Genomic DNA, 19,470 nt, shown 5'->3' on the forward strand with positions numbered 1-19,470 from the left:
AGCAGCATTCATGATAGGCTGAATGGGGGGAGTGGTTGTGAATGAGTAGCTTGGTTAATTCATTCATTCATTTAGAGATGTTACGAAGGTAAGCTCTACAAGCTTTTGACAGTGATTGGATTTGGGGCTGATAGGACAGGTAACAGTATAGGATTACAAGTAGCACCCTGGCATGAGGGGAGGGACTGATTGTTGTATTACTGATATTTATGGAAAAGTCAGGGAGGAGGTTAATCATTGCTACAAAACCTCTAAAGCCAGTGATCTCTAGCTAGCAATTTCATTTTAGAGTCAGTGCCTAGTTGTCACTAAGTAGCAATTTGTCACTGTTACAAGCAAAACTGATGCTACAACATTGGGTTGCTACAAATCACTCTCCTTTAGTAGCTAAGCAAATGTATTGTAACTAACCTGTAGACAGAGGTAAATGAGGAGAAATTTCCCCTGCCGATCTTGTCACTAACATGAAATGCTGGATCATGTATGGACAGAAATATGGCTTGTTCAGTAGGAACCAAACGAATTTCGATCCATATGTGGGCAGGGGGGTTGTACAGAAGGTGATCTACTCATCAGATTTTTGCTGCTTGATCAGCGCTGCCAATAGCCGTCAGCGATGAGCAGTGTATTCTGATGGCAGGGAAGTCTTCCCGCTTGCAGAACACAAAGGCTCAGTGGGAAGGATTCCCTCATCACCTTGAATGTTTGGATGGGGGAATCGAGTGGTTGAAAAAAAAAAAAATGAATTTGGGCTGTCTAAACCACTGTGCTAATGTGCTACAAATCGCTGTAAAATTTGCAAGTTAGTGATTCCATAGAACATACCTATCCATATCTTAGCAATAATTTGCTTTTTAAAAAAGAGGGGGGGGGGAGTGCTGGGAATAAATTGCCCTTCTGACATCCGCCTTACATGTTATCCAACTATTAACACTATAAAACAAGCCTTCACTTCTTAAAGTGGTTGTAAACACTAATGTTTTTTTTACCATAATGCATTCTATGTATTAATTTAAAAAAACCTTGCAAAGCCTGTTACTCCCTCCCTTCCCCTCCCGAACACTTGCCACAGACCTTTATCCATCCAACGATCTGCCCGGTTGCAGGTCCTCTCTCCCCTCTCCCTGATCTCAAAGGCTTCGCTGATAGCAGTGAGAGCCATTGGCTTTTGCTGCTGTCATACAAATCCTGTGAGCACAGAGTGGGTGGCAGGGCCAAGCAACGCTGTGTGTCTATGGACACACACAGCCCGGTTCAGGAGCGTGCCCGTACATCTGTCCCCATAGCAAGCAGCTTGCAGACACAGAAGAGGGAGAGTGGAGAGCACCAGTGGGGGGACCCCAGAGAGGGAGATCTGTGCCCACTCTGTCCAATAATAATTATAAAAAAGCAGGACTTTACAATCACTTTAAAGGAGTTCTAAACCCTTTGATTTATTTATTTCCCAAAACAGTTACATTTAATGCATGTTGTGAAAGATAAGTGTTGCAGTTGCTTCTGTTTGCAACCAAACTATCAATCAATCAAATGGCTGGTGTCATAACTGATCATGTATGCAACACCATAATAGCTGCAGATCAAACAGAGGTTAAGATGGCAGCTTCCTTGGCTATAAAGGATAGGAGGGTTTAGTTTCACTTTAATATTTAACATGACCCTAACACGTAAAGCAGCATTAAACTAAAAACTAAAATATTTTAAAATTGCAGCTTACCAATAACAAGATATGGTGGCCTCATTATTTTTCTTTTAGGCTTCTTTTCTCTTTACAGTATTTTGATCTGGTGATCCAGCTAGTAACACGCTCCCTTTCTTAGGATCGCCTCCCTAATCTATGGCCCAATCGAGTCACCCATTGACAGCAGCAATGTCCGGAGAGGTGGAGTTAGATGGACTTTTAAATGTAGATGGACTTTACATAGGTTACAAACAAATTAATATTTAACGACAACTAATAATAATTAAAGTGGAAGTAAACCCTCCCATCTTGGCCTCTGTTTAACCTTTATGATGCTGCACTTATGATCAGTTATGACATCAGCCATTGGTTGGTTTGACAGTTTGGTTGAGAGCACATTCAATGTGACAGTTACATTCCCGGCATGTGCCTGAAATGTAACTGTTTTTTGAAACTGTTAAATCTATGGGTTTACTTACGCTTTAAGCAGTTATAGAAACAGTCTTTCTTCCTTTTTAGGATAAAGGTTTTATATAAATAAATAAATAAAAGATGACAATTTTAACCACTTTACCTCCGCCCACAGTAATATTACTGCGGCAGAGTGGCTAGTTATCGTCTGACGACGTAGTACTACGTCGTCAGACACTCCCCCTTCTGGGCGGCGCTTGCGCGCCGCCGGAGGCTCGCTCCCGCTGTTTTCGGTCACAGCGGGAGTCGGGCCAGGGGAAGAGCAGCGGCGATCGCCGCCGCTCATCCCCGATCGTCGGGGATCTAGTGTGGAGATCCGCCCGCCTGTGTAAACACAAACAGGCGGATCTCCCAAGTGACAGGGAGTGACAGATCGGAGTGTTCAGCATAGCTGGACATCCGATCTGTCCTTCTGTCACATAGTCACCTCCCCCCCCCCACACGTCAGTAAGCACCAGGCATACATTAACCCCTCCCTCTCCAATAAAATTAACCCCTTCCCTGCCAGTGTCATTTTTACAGTAACAGTGCATATTTATAGCACTGATTACTGCAGTAATGTCACTGGTACCCCAAAAGTGTCAAAAATGTCAGTCAAGGGTCCGATCTGTCCGCCGCAATGTCGCAGTACCGCAAAAAAAATTGCAGATCGCCGCCATTACGCGTTAAAAAAAACCCACCAAAAATGACAGAAATCTTTCCCTTTGTTAGTAAACGCAATAACTTTTGCGCAAACCAATCAAAATACGCTTATTGTGATTTTTTTTACCAAACATGGGTAGCAGAAAACAAATTAGCCAAAAATGTAAAAAAAAATTGGTTTTTACATCTTTTTTGGGGGGAATTTCATATAAAAAAATGTTAAAAATATTGTTATTTTTTTCAAAATAAACGCTCTTTTTTTGTTTATAGCGCAAAAAGTAAAAATCGCACAGGTGATCAAATACCACCAAAAGAAAGCTCTGTTTGTGGGAAAAAAAGGATGTAAATTTAGTTTGGGTACGGCGTCGCACGACCGCGCAATTGTCAGTTAAAGTCGCACAGCGCCGAATCGCAAAAAGTGGCCTGGACGTAAGACAGCAAAATCCTCCGGTGGTAAAGTGGTTAAACACCCCTGCCAGTGTTAAATAGTGCTGCTCAACCTTCTAACTTCCACTTTTGTTGCACAGCTTGGTCTGTTAAAGAGCGTTAATGCGGTTGTAAAGTTCTAAAAATTAAAAGTGGGTATACTTACTTGCTCTGTGCAAGGATAATGCACAGAGCAGTCTCTTACTTACTTTTATGGGACCCCCCGCCAGTGCTCTCTGGCTGCTATGGGGGCATTCTTGTGGGTGTTCTGCTGAGCAGGGTTGTGTGCGTCTGTCCCACCTGCTCCCTCTTCACAGGGTTTGACTGGCAGCAGCGGGAACCAATGGCTCCAGCTGCCATCAGAGCCTCCTGTGAATATAGAAAGGGTGGAGAAGACCCACTGCAAATGGCCACAGCACACAGCATGGATTGAGAAAGGACTTAAGTAAGTACTTAAGGGGGGACTGGGGGGAGCTGCAATTGAAAGGTTTTTTTTTTTTTTAGCTTAATTACCTTAACCTTTTTACCTCAATGCAGAAAGCCTTTAAAGCCACTTAAAAAAAATAATAACAAGATCAACAGGTAAAAAAAGCAAGGTTACGGGGCTGTGTTATTGCTAGTGACATACTGCACCTTATATGTAATTTTTGATTTTGCCCTTAGCAATTTTTTAACTGTCAGTATAACGCTTAACTTAATTTTTTTTTTTTCCAAAACTTAATTTTTAATGTTGTTGCTTAGCTTCAAAAGCCCCAATTTTCAACACTTAAAGCGGAGTTCCAGCCATTTCACTCACCTGTCCAATGGTCCAGCGAGAAGCCTCGATCCTCTCCCTCTCGGCGCCGGGATCACTGCTGTGGGCACCCGGCTGTGACAGTTTGCGGCTTCACAGCCGGGTACCCACTGTGCATGCGCTAATCGCGCTGCGCGTCTTGATTGGCCGGCAATCTTCTGGGACCTCTGACATGTCCCAGAAGATTGCAGGGAGGGAGGGGGAGAGGAGAACTTCCGCTCAGGGTGCCGCGGCGCTCCGAGCGGACGTGGGAGCAGGTACCTGTCAAAACTAGGTACCCGCTCCCCCCCCAAAAAAATGACATGCCAAATGTGGCATGTCAGGGGGTTAGAATATCTAAAGCGGAAGTTCCACTTTTGGGTGGAACTCCGCTTTAACTAGTGCCCTAAAACCTAACCCTAACCCTGACCTTTTGACTGAAACTAAACTCACTAATCCCTGACCCCTAATAATAACCTAAGCTAACTCCAACGTATACTAAACCATCCCCTTCTATCTGTACCCATCTCCTCCTGTGCTAGCACATGTTGCGACAAATCTTCATTGCTTTGCTGATGGTCTTCGAGAAAAAAAAATAGCAGCGCTTAGTTGTCAGTTGCAAAAGCTACTGTGTGCTTGTTACAAATTTAGAACTCCATTTGGACAGCAAATACAATGATACCCACATTGTGTATATGGATAAGGTATGAAATCTTTCACAGTTTTGCACTCAGTTCCAAAGTCCACCTCCAAAACAGAATATTAACACCTGTCAAATGTTACAATACACTTATACAATTAAATCTTTTAAGTCATATTTATATCAGTTCGTGATGGGTGGTCTCTTCTTTCCACCTATGGCTGATCTTAAGGAAAAGGTAGCATTTCCCCATTGAGACCTTTCAGACCAAAAACGGTAAACTTTCACTTACCTTAACTTCTAACTCTGTTCTGAAGCCATATACACATACAAACTCGCTCATTCATGTCTTTATGGACCTTGTTTTGTGAACTGGTCCAAATCAATTGGTGGATGGGATATTGAACCCTATGGACTAAGACTGGGATGCCATTAATGTTCATGTGCGTGTAAAGGCAGGCTTTCTAATACTTTTGACAATATTGTGTATGTTTATCATTTCTAAATTTTAACATTTTACTTTCCAACCAGCCATTCGCCTTTAGTGATTAGCGCTGATCCACAGTGCTCATACAGCAGCTGAAAACCCAGGATCACATGTAGACATGATCCTGCTACAAAATCCTGCCCTTCTGTTTGGATAGATAGCATTGGACTGTGACGGAGCTTGTGAATAAGCAAACAATTACCACACCAGGGCCCCTCTACATTCAGTCTCTAGCTTGGCTGTAATTAGTACCTTGTTAGTCATTGAGTGTACCTTAGTTAATGTTTGTGTGCTTATTTAGCACATTAATTATGGGAATACATAAAGTCAGTTTTACCACCTGAGAACCTTCCTTTCACTTCACCAGTAAACATCGCCTGTAAATCACTTGTTTTCTATTAGTACCAGCATGACACACAGTTTACACACTATTTGAAAAAACTCATGCAAAAGAGCTAACATCATCTTCTACATATGTGTATTAAATTGTGTGCCCTTCATAAGAAGAATTAAAGTGATTCTAAAGGCAAAACATTTATTTTTTTTAAAATAACAACCATGTTATACATACCTGATCTGTGCAATTGCTTTGCACAGAGCAGCCCTGATCCCCCTCTTCTTAAGTCCCCCACTGTTGCTCCTAGCTATCCCCCCCCCCCCCTGCCTAATGCCTTCACAGTAAGCCAGGTGCTATGGTGGCACACGTGCATGCTCTCTTCTGAGCCGGATCTGTTTGTCCATTGACACATAGGGGGAGATTTACTATGCTGTTGCACTCAGAATCTGGTGCAGCTATGCATGGTAGCCAATCATCTTCTAACTTCCCCTTGTTCAATTAGGCTTTCCCAATAAAATCTGGAAGCTGATTGGATTTTATTAAGAGATGCATAACCCCCATAGAGCACAGTTCAACCCGGTCACCTCCTCACTGGCTGTGATTGACCCAGCCAATGGCTCCTGCTGCTGTGTCTGTGCCTATGAGGAGGAAGAGAGCCAAGAGAGTCACCGCTCTCGTGCATATAACTGGATCAAGCCTGGGCTCAGGTAAGTACTTGTACTTGGGCGGGGTCTGGGGGAAAAGCTGCATTCAGGTGGGTTTTTACCTTCATTCAAAGAATTTATTAACAAGCTAAAGAAAAAAAAAACTATATTTTAACCCCTTCCCAGTTTACTCCCCTCTCCCCTATAAAGTCTTTGTTTACACCTGTCCATTCTCCATGCTCCTGTGAGATACATGCTGTAGGGCCCATTGGAAGCCACACTGCCAATGCTGAAGAGTCTCTGGTTGGGTCCTTGCTTCTTCTGCACATGTGCAGAGAGAATTCCTATTGATTCCTGTCATGAAGCAGACTTGTCCCAGTGATGATAGTCTCTGCTTAGGACTAACTGGTTTTTATTTAAGTGCATGCACAGAAGAAGCAAGAGATCAGTTAGTTACATGGTAATCTGGTTGAAAAAAGACACAAGTGCATCCAGTTCAACCCACAGACAAAAAAACCTCCATAAACACAAACCTATACTCCCAGTTGTTCAAGAGGAAGGATGTTTGGGCGTTGGTTGTGATGCTTCCCAATAGGTTGCATAGTATAAATCTCACATGAGTGTGGACATGTCAATAAAAAGAGCTCAAGGGTTTGTTTAAAAGATAACTATACAAAAGTATATGTAGCAGGTTTTCCAGGCCTGTGGCCTGATGTGGGTCTGTCATCGGTACCGGTTACCACTCCAGCCCTTGTGAGCTGCGACCCTGGTTGTGAGCACTGAGACATCGACAACTCCGGCATCTTTGTTTTGTTGTTTTATTGTATTTAACCTCCTTGGCGGTATGATTATGTCAGGAATTACATACCAAAAGCGGTACAATTTTTTTCATGTTATGTATTATAGGCCTACAATTCTTAGTAATTACTGACTTAAACCTGACCAAAACAAGAGTCTAGTAGACATCCCAGATGTGATAAATTTGAAACACAAACGCATGAATTATAATCGAATCAATAATATAATTTTATTATATAATATATAATATATATATAATAAAATTATATTATTGATTAGATTATAATTCATGCATTATAATTCATGCATTATATATTATATATAGATATATGTGTGTGTATTATATATATATATATACACACATGAATTATAATTGATTCAATAATATAATTTTATATATATATATATATATGTGTGTGTGTGTGCATATATATATATATATATATATATATAAACATATATACACATATATATATATATGCATATATATATATATATATACCGGTATATATATATATATATATGAATATATATATATATATATATATATGCATATATATATATATATATATATATATATATATATATATATATATATACATATATCTATATATGCATATACATATATATATATCTATATATATATACATATATATATATATATATATATATATATATATATATATATATATATATAATATAAAATGTGTTATATGTTTGTGTTTTGTGTAACGTTTTTTTTTTTTTTGAATTTCCCTCCCTAGTTCCGCTCCCATGCAGCATTGCTGCTGCAAGGAACGGAACTAGGAAGTCATCAAACCGACAGACGAGCGGCGGGACTCTCGGCTGCGCTCTCTGCACATCTACCCCGAGTGTGACTCGGGGATACCGCTCCTGATAGAAAAAATCAACCCCGAGTCACGCTCGGGATCACCGCCAGGGAGGTTAAGGAGATGGGAGAAGGTAATGAGTGGGATATTACATTAGGCTCAACTAAATACAATTGTGGGACTTTCCTGGCAAAAATGCCTGTTAGCGCTGTCTTGATGCCAGCCGACGCTAGCCAACGCTTCCTGACGCTTGAACACTGTATATCACTGAAAACTGTGCTGGATCCTCGACTTTTGTCCAGAAGATCCAGGACTGTAGAACTGCTTGACTTGTAACACTGCTATAGCTCAAAGTCACTGAATGGCCCCCTCCAGCACTGTACTGGCTGAGAAAGCTCCTTCTAAGTTCCTGCACTGCTGCAACTCTCAACTGGCACACTTCACACTGTGCACTGACACTTCAGGGCCCAAACCGCAGACGCCCCCTTTACACTTTAAGCTCTTCAGGCTCCACTGACTATGTACCCCCTCTGTCACTTCAGGGTCCTCAACCTAGGTACCCCCTTTCACCACTAGCTGGCACTGGATCCCCGAACCTCTTCCGGAGTGGTCCCCTCTAACTTCAGGCACACCCCCAGGGGCAATCCTCAGTACTCACAACCTGTGTAGGCTTTCCTGGAACTGGACCCCTCTGACTCTCCACAGGTTCTCAGCACACCAGATCCCCTCAGCTTAGCTCAGCACTCTCTGGATCTGCAGGCGACACCCCAAGATCCTCCTCCTCAGACAGGAGGAGAGACAGCTGTTCTCTCCCTCCTGGGACTCTGCTCCAACCAAAGACAGCGTGTCATGCACCACCCCTAAACTTATACCCACTCAAAGAATCCTTTGCAGCACAATCTGCCTTCTGGGGTAGTTACAAGCCTGGATATGTCCCCTGATTGGGTTACCTCCACTGCCCTAAGAGAAGCCTCTCACAGGAGACAGTGGGGAGACTCCCCCTTTAGCAGGCACACCTGTAAACCATGACACCCTGACTAATTAATCACAGCCCTGCTGTTAGGCAGACAAGGCCCACTATACCTTTACCTAGCACCTACCTGTAGGGTGCTACATACAGGGCCGGTGCTTCCACTAGGCAAACTAGGCAGCCGCCTAGGGCGCATTGCCACCTAGGGGCGCAGCCAGGAGTCAGCACTCTCTCTCCTTTATTAATGATCCTTGTAAGGTGAGGGGAGGGGCGGCAGTGGGGGAGGAAGATGCCAGGTGTCTGGAGCAGTGGTGGAACTACCAAGCCTTGGCTTTGGTGGGGCCCCAGAAGGCAGGAAGGGAGCCCACCAGAGTGCTGCCTGCATGATGATCCTCTTCAGCTGGAGCTGAGCGGCATAAACCCTGGGCAGGAAGTGATTCTCTGCACTGAGCTGGTGGGCAGCCGACATTTCCCTGGGTCGGTACTAAGCAGGGAGTGAAGGAGAGTTGAACCTGAGCCAGAGTTCGGCACTGGAGGGCGACACCTTTACTGGAGCAGAAGCGATGGCTGACGAGGCACCAGAATGGTCTGAGGAGGTTGGTGATGAAGGACATGCAGAGCTCTCTGACTGCTGCTTCTTCCTCCACCAGGAGCCGGTTGGAGCTGTGGTGAGCACTGTGGTCCAGAAGAGGAGTGTCCTGGGAAAAGGAATCACAGTGAAGAAGGGTAGAGTGCAGGCCACTCTCTTCATTATGCCCAGTGAGTGTCCCAAGAACAGGGGATCCGTGTCCCTGGGTGTGACATGGAGGATCCCTGGTGTAAAAGGGAATTGGGGTCACCAGGTGTGCCATGGGGAATCAGAGTCCCCGGGTGTGACATGGGGGATAGGGGTCACCGGGTGTAACAGGGGTTCGGGGTCACCAGGTGTGCCATAAGGAATTAGGGTCCCTGGGTGTGCCATGGGGGATTGAGGTCCCCAGGTGTGACATGGAGGAACATCAGGGTCCCCAGGCGTGACATGGAAAAACATCAGGGTCTCTCTGGGTATGACATGGAGGAACATCAGGGGCCCCTGGGGTGACATATAGGAACATTGGGGTCACTGGGTATGACAGCATGACATGGAGGAACACGGGGGTCCCTGGGTGCCACATGGAGGAACATCGGGGTCAGTGGGTATGACAGCAAGACATGGAGGAATATTGGGGTCCCAGAATGTGACATGGAAAAACATCACGGCCCCTGGGTGTGACATAGAGGGACATCAGAGTCCCCAGGTGGGCCATGGAGGAATATGGGGGTTACTTGGTACGACAGCATAACATGGAGGAACCATCAGATCAGGGTGACTGGGTACGACATAGTCTTTAACCCCTTCCCTTTTTATTTTTTTTTGGGGGGGGGGCGCAAGTAGCTGGTCTTGCCTAGGGCGTAAAATAGTCTAGCACCGGCCCTGGCTACATATAGTTATTCTTTAAAGCCTAACTCGAGCCAAAATGTCTTTTTTTTAGCTTGGGAAAGAGTGGGAAAAAGTTTACATTTCAAGTTTTTTTTTTTTTCTGTTTGCGGGAAAGATTTCCCATCATTTCCTTTCCTAGCAGGAAGTGGAGGGAAAACTCTCCAATAAGGACACAAAAAGTAATATTATCCTGACAAAGGCTCTAACTCCTACCCACACTATGCAAATAGAAATAAATCTTGTTGACTGGAGTTTGATTTTAACATTTATTTTCTACACTGTATGGTCAAACGCTGTGGACACTTGACCATCGCACCTATGTTGTACACCCTGTACACACTGTTGGGCATCCTGTTCCAAAACCAAGCTGAAAAACATATAATAGCTGAAGAAATATGATGAAGCAGCACCCTACTGGAACTGGAGTAATCTGGTAGCAATCAGAAAGGGACTCGCTGCTTTTACATTTCAGTTTGGCTACCAGCAACCTGGTTCTGTCAGTGAATGGCCTCCCACCTGGCTGCAGATCACTTGCCCAGCAACCTCTGTCTCATCAAGTGTGGCCTCTCTGAGCTGCTGATAGTGCAAAGCAGAGAAACATATCTACCCTGGACAGGTCAAAGAACTAAGGGACTAGTGGGAAAAAGAGATAAAAAGGCTTGCGCCTGCATCTGACCATAGTGAGTAAATTGGCACTCTGCTACAAACATTAAGCTACTCACCCAAAATGGTTACCCCAAAAAAGTATCAGCAATAGGGTGCAATTTAAATCACAGTTGTTCAAGCCAGTCCTCAGGACCCAGTTTTAACACATTTTGTATATTTCCTCTAAAAAAAAAAAAAAAAAAGTGGATAAATGAATGATTCAACTAAAACGCTAGTTTTCCTGTGCATTGTTAGGAGAACTACAATCCATGCACTGTTGGTTAGGACAGGTTTGAGAACCTATGCTCTAAATAATATATAACATATGTGTAACTGTTCTGGATTATCTGAACAATAAGATTAAGATTTAAAAATCCAAAAGTTACGTTGTTAGCTAGGAGTTTCCTCCGTGCACAATATGTGGCACTCTTTCAATGCTGCAGATGGTTCAGCTGAAACCAAAGCACCATATGTTGCCAATACATACATTCTCTCACTTCAAACAAGTGTGCGAATGTAGAGCGCACATGTTCCCAGGCAGGAAAGGTGCTATCAGCACGGGGCTGAGCTGGGGCAGTGTGAACAGACGCTAAGCAGACCTTGCTCTTCAGCTGGGCTATTTCAGGGCACCTGCTCTTAGCAATAGCTAGGAAGTGCTGGGTGAAGGGCAATGTTGGGGGGGATACAGGATTTTGTAATGTAAAACAATAGTAATTTATACCACTTTAGTGTTTGTCATGAAATACAAGTTTATAGTTATGATAATTACAACTGCAACAGTATCATGCACTGCAGCAGTATTGTAAAACAATGTTGTCAGATAATGTATTTTATCATAACTTGTCTAATTTGTAGCTTGAATATTCGTCTTGTATTAAGGTTAATCATATATCCTTTTCAGTTCTGTTCTTTTCAAATATGTAAAACAGTTTTCAGATTCACAGGCCTAATGCACATGGGCAAATGAGGGTGTACAATGTAAATTGCAGGTGTAATTTTGCACTTGACAGGCACAGCTGCAGTGTAAAGCTTCCCACAGTAATAAATTGCTGTATGGGAGGTAAATATTGTACTTGCATAAACAAGTGCATTCACATAAATCCCTGAACACACACACACAAGCTATATGCAGAATTTTTTTGCCCAAGCACATGTTTATGCAAGCATACCATATACCAACATACTGCCATTCATTACAGTGGGCAGCTATATGTTGTAACTATGTCTTACAGATGAGGAAATACAGTATCTCATAAAAGTGAGTACACCCCTCACATTTTTGTAACTATTTTATTATATCTTTTCATGTGACAACACTGAAGAAATGACACTTTGCTACAATGTGAAGTAGTGAGTGTACAGCTTGTATACCAGTGTACATTTGCTGTCCCCTAAAAATATCTCAACACACAGCCATTAATGTCTAAACCACTGGCAACAAAAGTGAGTACACCCCTAAGTGACAATGTTCAAATTGGGCCCAATTAGCCATTTTCCCTCCCTGGTGTCATGTGACTTGTTAGTATTACAAGGTCTCAGGTGTGAATGGGAAGCAGGTGTGTTAAATTTGTTGTTATTGCTCTCATTCTCTCATACTGGTCACTGAAAGTTCAACATGGCACCTCAAGGCAAAGAACTCTCTGAGGATCTGGAAAAAAGAATTGTTCCTCTACATAAAGATGGCCTAGGCTATAAGAAGATTGCCAAGACCCTGAAACTGAGCTGCACCACGGTGGCCAAGACCATACAGCGGTTTAACATAACAGGTTCCACTCAGAACAGGCCTTGCCATGGTCGACCAAAGAAGTTGAGTGCACATGCTCAGCATCAAATCCAGAGGTTGTCTTTGGGAAATAGATGCATGAGTGCTGCCAACATTGCTGCAGAGGTTGAAGGGGTGGGGGGTCAGCCTGTCAGTTCACAGACCATACGCCGCACACTGCATCAAATTGGTCTGCATGGCTGTCTTCCCAGAAGGAAGCCTCTTCTAAAGATGATGCCCAAGAAAGCCTGCAAACAGTTTGCTAAAGACAAGCAGATTAAAGACATGGATTACTGGAACCATGTCCTGTGGTCTGACGAGACCAAAATAAATGTATTTGGTTCAGATCATGTCAAGCGTGTGTGGCAGCAACCAGGTGGTAAGTACAAAGACAAGTTTGTCTTGCCCACATTCAAGCATGGTGGTGGGAGTGTCATGGGGCTGCATGAGTGCTGCCAGCACTGGGGAGCTACAGTTCATTGAGGGAATCATGAATGCCAACATGTACTGTGACATACTGAAGCAGAGCATGATCCCCTCCCTTCAGGGACTGGGCCGCAGGGCAGAATTTCAAGATGATAACAACCCCAAACACACCTCCAAGACGACCACTGCCTTGCTAAAGAAGCTGAGGGTAAAGGTGATGGACTGGCCAAGCATGTCTCCAGATCTTACTCTATTGAGCATCTATGGGGCATCCACAAATGGAAGGTGGAGGAGCGCAAGGTCTCTAACATCCACCAGCTCCGTGATGTCGTCATGGAGGAGTGGAAGAGGACTCCAGTGGCAAACTGTGAAGCTCTGGTGAACTCCATGCCCAAGAGGGTTAAGACAGTACTGGAAAATAATGGTGGCCACACAAAATATTGACAATGTGGGCCCAATTTGGACATTTTCACTTAGGGGTGTACTCACTTTTCATGCCAGCACTTTAGACATTAATGGCTGTGTGTTGAGTTATTTTGAAAGGACAGCAAATTTACACTGTTATACATTCTGTACACTCACTACTTTACATTGTAGCAAAGTGTTATTTCTTCAGTTTTGTCACATAAAAAGATACATAAAAATATTTACAAAAATGTAAGAGGTGTACTCACTTTTTGAGATACTGTAGGCCCACAGTTTGGTTTGTGTGGTTTCGTGCGCCCATTGACCTGTGTATCTAACTTTATAATGCCCATGTCAACAGTGACACAATATACTCACTGATTATATGTCTATTGAAATATTAATTTTTCTTTTACAATACATTCTAGATCTTTCCATTATGAAATATTACCAGGAAAATATTGAGTATTTCCAGTTATTATTACACTGTTTAACTTTAAGTGACTCTTTGGTTTGCTGATGCAGAGAAAAAGACAGGGGCGCTGAACTTCCCACTCTTTAGCATTATATACTAACCATTCCTCTGCTCTCATTTCACTTGGTTTATCCATCAGAAGTAAGGAAATACAAGCCTGTGTATGCCCCAAAGGTGAGGACTTTCTCCCTGACCCTAAATTTTAGCACTGAGCCAATCTCCATGCACCAGCACTGTCTCTTAGGAGATAGAAATTGCTGCTGGGGATGGGGGAAACCTACATATTTTTCTAACTTAAAAGTGAAGGAAACATTTATAGCTGAATTCCATTTATCACAATGAAGTAAAATAAGCCATTTATACTGCTATTGCCTGTTTTTATGAAACGAAGGACAAATTATATAAACTTGGAAATATTCTAGGAAATCAGGGAAAAAAAATAGCACATTTATGCTGTGTTTAAACTAAGCAACTTGCAGCTGCTTAAATAGATCTGTTGTTTCCAAAATCAAATCCTACACTTTCACTGTATTACACTTTACTTTAAACTTGTCTTTAATTTTACAGAACAATCCTTGGATGTAAAGTTGAACTTCAGTTCTCAAATCCATCCTCAACCTTCATTACATTTCTGATAAATTATACTCTCAAAGTAAAGGGGGATTAAGGCTAACTGCGGCCTTAAGAGATATAGAAGTTTAGGACCCCTGTTCCTTTGATTTACATTGATAAAGAATAAATAGGCACTGAAAATCTCCCCATTTGCATTGTCTGCACAACACGGCCTACTCCATCAGACACCAACTGCCTAGAAATGCAGTTTTTCATACATGCACAGTTGTAGGTGGGCTCTCGAGGCATCCATTGGGCCTTAAGCTTTTGCCTAGGTTACCGTGTAGATGATCTGGCTCTGCCAGAAAAGTATCTGTTTTTAGAAATTTCTAGACAAAACATTGGTAGCATTTGCATACCTTATTTATTAGGATTTATTGGACTCTGAACTAAACAACAGAGCAACAATAAAAGTTATTTCTAAACAGGTTTAACATTATTAAATGCTGAACTTAGACTATTGACTGACTTTTTTTTCTATACTTCTTCATTCTAATGTGTTTTGTTTCTTTATTAGATCTGTCTATGCCATACAGTGATGTCCCCGAAGTGAAAAAATACCCTTTACTTTTCAACGTATCTATACCTCACCATGAAGCAATAGTAATGGCTGAGCTTAAGCTTTATATACTGATCCCAAGAGACAGGGTTCCATATGATGGAGTGGGCACAAAAGTCACTATTTATGAGATACGTGGGGGTGAAGGTGGCACAAGAAATGCTGTAGAACTGGCCTCTAGACTGGTTTACAAGGCAAGCAGTGGATGGGAGATGTTTGATATTACTGAGGTCGTCCGACGTTGGAGCAGATCAGAATTTACAACCCGAATGCTGGAAGCACACTTACAAAATCCAGACATTGACATAGAAGATGCTGGGGAAGGAAAACTGGACATTGATGTGAAGACAGAAAGTAAGCATGAGCCATTGCTTGTGGTTTTTTCAGATGATCAGAGTAGTGAAAAGAAGGAAGAAAAGGAGGAACTGAATGACATGATCAACCATGAGCAAGATTTAGACCAAGGGAATGAAGAATTTGGTGGCATCGGTAACATGCCTAGTGAGGAGTCTTTGTTGCAGATGAGGTCGAACATTATTTATGATGCCAGTTCCCGCATTCGAAGAAATGCAAAAGGTAATGCCTGCAGGAAAACCTCACTCTACATTGACTTTAAGGAAATTGGATGGGACTCCTGGATCATTGCGCCAGCAGGATATGAAGCTTATGAATGCCGAGGGGTATGCTCATACCCCTTAACAGAAAATGTCACACCCACAAAACATGCAATTGTGCAAACTTTGATCCACATGAAGAACGCTCAGAAAGCATCCAAAGCTTGTTGTGTTGCAACAAAACTCGATCCTATATCCATACTGTATCTTGATGCAGGAGTAGTCACTTACAAGTTCAAATATGAGGGTATGGTTGTGTCAGAATGTGGGTGTAGATAGTAGACATTTATGTGGAGCTAGTATCTTGTAAATTTGTAAATTTTGTATTTCCTTATTTAAAGAGTTTATTTAAGACTGTGTGTACAGATAATATATGTTTATGACATGCCTATTGTGGAATGCAAAGCAAAGAGACATGGTACTGAAGAAACTGTTCACCTTCAGCTGGCTAGTGTCCTTTTGCATTGCACTGCATGGTAGTCATGGCCTTGTAAATTTATCACCATTGGTCGCTTCATCTCTAAAGGGGTTTAACTGTAATTCTAATGCCAAAGAGGCAATGAGCCACATAGCAAATGATAACAAGACTTACTGCATGCATCCAAGCATTTCAGAAGAAGCCCAGAGCAGTCTATCACCAAGAGTTGGGGCACAATTCATATTTGTACTAACAGCTCACAGCTGTTACTGGATACCAAGGGCAAAATCAGTGTAATATACTGTAAAATATAATGCACAGTGCAACTGTAGATGGTGTAATATTCTTCAATACAGATTAAAGAGTTCTTTTTAAATGTAAGTCTAAATCAATAGTTTCCAACTTGTGGCTCTTTGAACATGTGTAACCATTCCTTAACTGTATTGTGAACAACAAACATTCAGGAACTATATCTTCTTCAGACACCTATTAAGCAATAATGAAGCTAAGCAGAGGTTGCCTAAATGAGAAATGTGGTTTTAATAGTGTGGCTCATATTTTATGATTGAATGGTCTTCATAAATTGAGACAACTTTGAGTTTTCTGTTCTAAATAGAGGGTATAGGTTTTGACACAATGACCAGTGTTGTAAACATGTTTTCTTCAATGTAATCCTCACTTAGTACTAAGTATAAAGAAGTGTGGAGTTTCACATAGTGGGCTGAATATAAATATGCAAATTAAGACATCCAAAAGGAGAAGAGACTTGCTGGCAAATGCTAAAGGCATTGACTTGAAGTCCATTCTCCTACTGGAATGTATATCGGTGACTCTTATTGAGCGCTAACTTACTCTACTTGGTATTTATTTTATTTAGGTGTGCATGGCCCTGTAGAGTTATATTGCACTTTGTTAGCTACTATCTGTCCCAACAGTAGCCTCTACAACCTATAATGCATTGCCTACCCGCTTCAAAGTTTTTACAAACATTGACTGGATATAATGCACAGCTATACTACTCTACTAAACATCATGCCAGCTGTTGGTATAATTACGCTTCCCATGAAAAAATGGGCAGCCATCACTCCGCTTACTCTTACTGTTCTTCTGTCTTCATCCAGTCTGATCTATGCTGTGCAGAGAACTACAGGAACCTACTATAAAGCTTGATTTGGCTACTGTGATTTATTTATACTTTCCTTTTTTTTCATGTTCTTTTGTCATGATAGCAAGAAATATGTGATCAGTTATCACATTTACTGCCAACTTCTCTTCTTCAAGTAAAAGTGACCATGCACATATACTTTGTAGGATATGAATCATTTTGACATTTTTGTTCAGTCACCCTTCAGTAGTTCTCTAAAAATACTCTTGCCAAGGATTTTGTACAAGCTGAACCCAAAGTACATTTTGAACTGTAATGCTTTCCACTGCCAGTTTGTTCATTTCTTACAATTTACAGGTTCTGCACATGTTTCAGTTCTAAATAGATCAGAAAGCAGCAGGAAGTGCCCTGGTCACTTGATAATTAAGGTGTAGTGGTAGGTTATTATATAGTTCCTACAAAAAGGGCTTTCCTGTGGTCCCACAATGCTCATGAGCTGTAACTACATTGCCTGTTCTGCTTCACCTTACTGTGAAGTTTATGTGATGTTCAAACAATTGTGCAGTGCATGCTATGAGAATTACCATATCAGATAACACTGAACCCCCATATCAGTCACATTGGATCTACAGTCCACTGTAGAAAAAAACGAAACTTAGAGCGAGGTGTAGATGCCCCCCACCTGTCCCAATAGTCTTAAGATCTGATTTTATAGAAAATCCATAAACATACCCTACATAAACCTTCCAGATTGGGGTAATGTGGTCTACATACTGTAGGCAAATTAGGTAATGAAGACAATGGTGGTGCCTTGCCACGTTCCATTGATGATTAATGCAGCTCTGGAACTACAATCCTCTTTGTGCGCCTTTGTGGCACTGTCATAATATTATCATTGCAAAAATTGATTAAGGCAACTTTAAAAAATGCTTTAAATTTGTCATAGACTGCTTGAGGTTTTTTTTTTTTTGATGCAGGAACCCTCTTTGTATTCCCATTTGCAATAAAAAGACTGGCTAGCCTTAAGGATGTGGCCAATTACCGGTTAATCTGACAGTTATTACTTAGCTAACACCTCTGCCCATATTTGGTGTATTTACTGAGTTACTTTGGTATTCAAAAATGATTATGGCAACTCAGACTTGCAAATTTAGTGAACCCCTAAGTACAATTACATTGCCATGAGTAAGACTTATTATTCTGTATATTCGTTTTATACAATGAGCACAAAGGTTTAGTTGTTTATCAAGTATATAAGAATGTTAGTACATGGGTATCAATTGCAGAAGTTAGACAAATGCAGTATGTTTTAGGTACTTTGGAGTTACTTTAGAATGTTTTTCCCTTGCTCAAGGAGTTGTTTTGAGCTGTCTCTGAGTTGCTTTTGCATTCCCATTGACTTATATGTGGAAGCGAATCAGTTAAAACACAAATGACTGTGTACATGAGCTGTAAGACTGTTTTAACCTTGGAGTCTTATATTTACAGAAATTGATTCTGTTGATGTATGATCACAACTTAACCCACTCAACAAACATTGTTCCTAACTTCCTTAAAATGAGTAATCTATGGCAACTGTATCACTATAATTTCTCATGGGCGAAAGCCGACAGGAAGCATATAAACTTTACATTGTTGATTATCCTACAACAAAACAGGTTTAAGTACTGCTATGTCCTTTGACAGCCCTTTAACAGTAAACTATTCCAGCAAGGACAGGGTTTCCTATAACTTGTTTAGAGGATGTGACATGTTGTTATTTTGCAACTCTTTCCCCCTAGATTATGCTCTACAGCGAAGACGCAGCACACGTGGGCTGTGTGTGCCAGTGGGGTAATTACATTTATACTGCAATGCTTAATGAGACCCAGATGCCGTCACACTGATCAGCATACAATTCTCAGAGCCTTGCAACTGAGCAAACTGTTGGTGGGGGGAGTTGAAGAGGGATCAGCCGTTCATTAACCTTTTCTGCATTCAACCAAAATATGGTTATCATCAAAGAGTCAGCACATCAGCTGGATTCTTTGGGGTGAAATTAAAAAAAAAAAAAAAAACTTTAAAAATGTTTTCCCTTTATGCTATTCAAAAAGAAATTCTGTCAAAAGAAAAAGAAATGATTTGTGGTGAGAAGTTAAAAGACTTGGACTGTAATACAGGTTCAGTTAGACAGAAAATACCGAAAAACAAGATAGGGAATATGAAATAACTGGATGCAATTTGCTGTTCCAGCTGTCTTCAATATTGTACCAAGAGTGAAGTGAAATAGGTTTAATTGTACACTCTTGTAAAGTA

At 41.6% G+C, this 19,470-nt stretch overlaps 1 protein-coding gene across 1 annotated transcript in view; it reads left to right on the forward strand.

Moving 5' to 3' along the window:
- The window catches only part of BMP10 (bone morphogenetic protein 10), a 30,137-nt gene extending 13,355 nt beyond the window's left edge, over positions 1-16,782 (forward strand). Inside the window, exon 2 of the mRNA XM_082254895.1 lies at positions 14,997-16,782. Coding sequence (XP_082111021.1) covers positions 14,997-15,931 — 935 coding nt within the window. The 3' untranslated portion in view covers positions 15,932-16,782. The remainder of the gene's footprint in view (positions 1-14,996) is intronic.
- Positions 16,783-19,470: the final 2,688 nt, after the last annotated feature.

The sequence above is a fragment of the Pelophylax lessonae genome, assembly GCF_965119305.1.
Source record: "Pelophylax lessonae genome assembly, chromosome: 4".
Classification (NCBI taxonomy): Eukaryota; Metazoa; Chordata; class Amphibia; order Anura; family Ranidae; genus Pelophylax; species Pelophylax lessonae.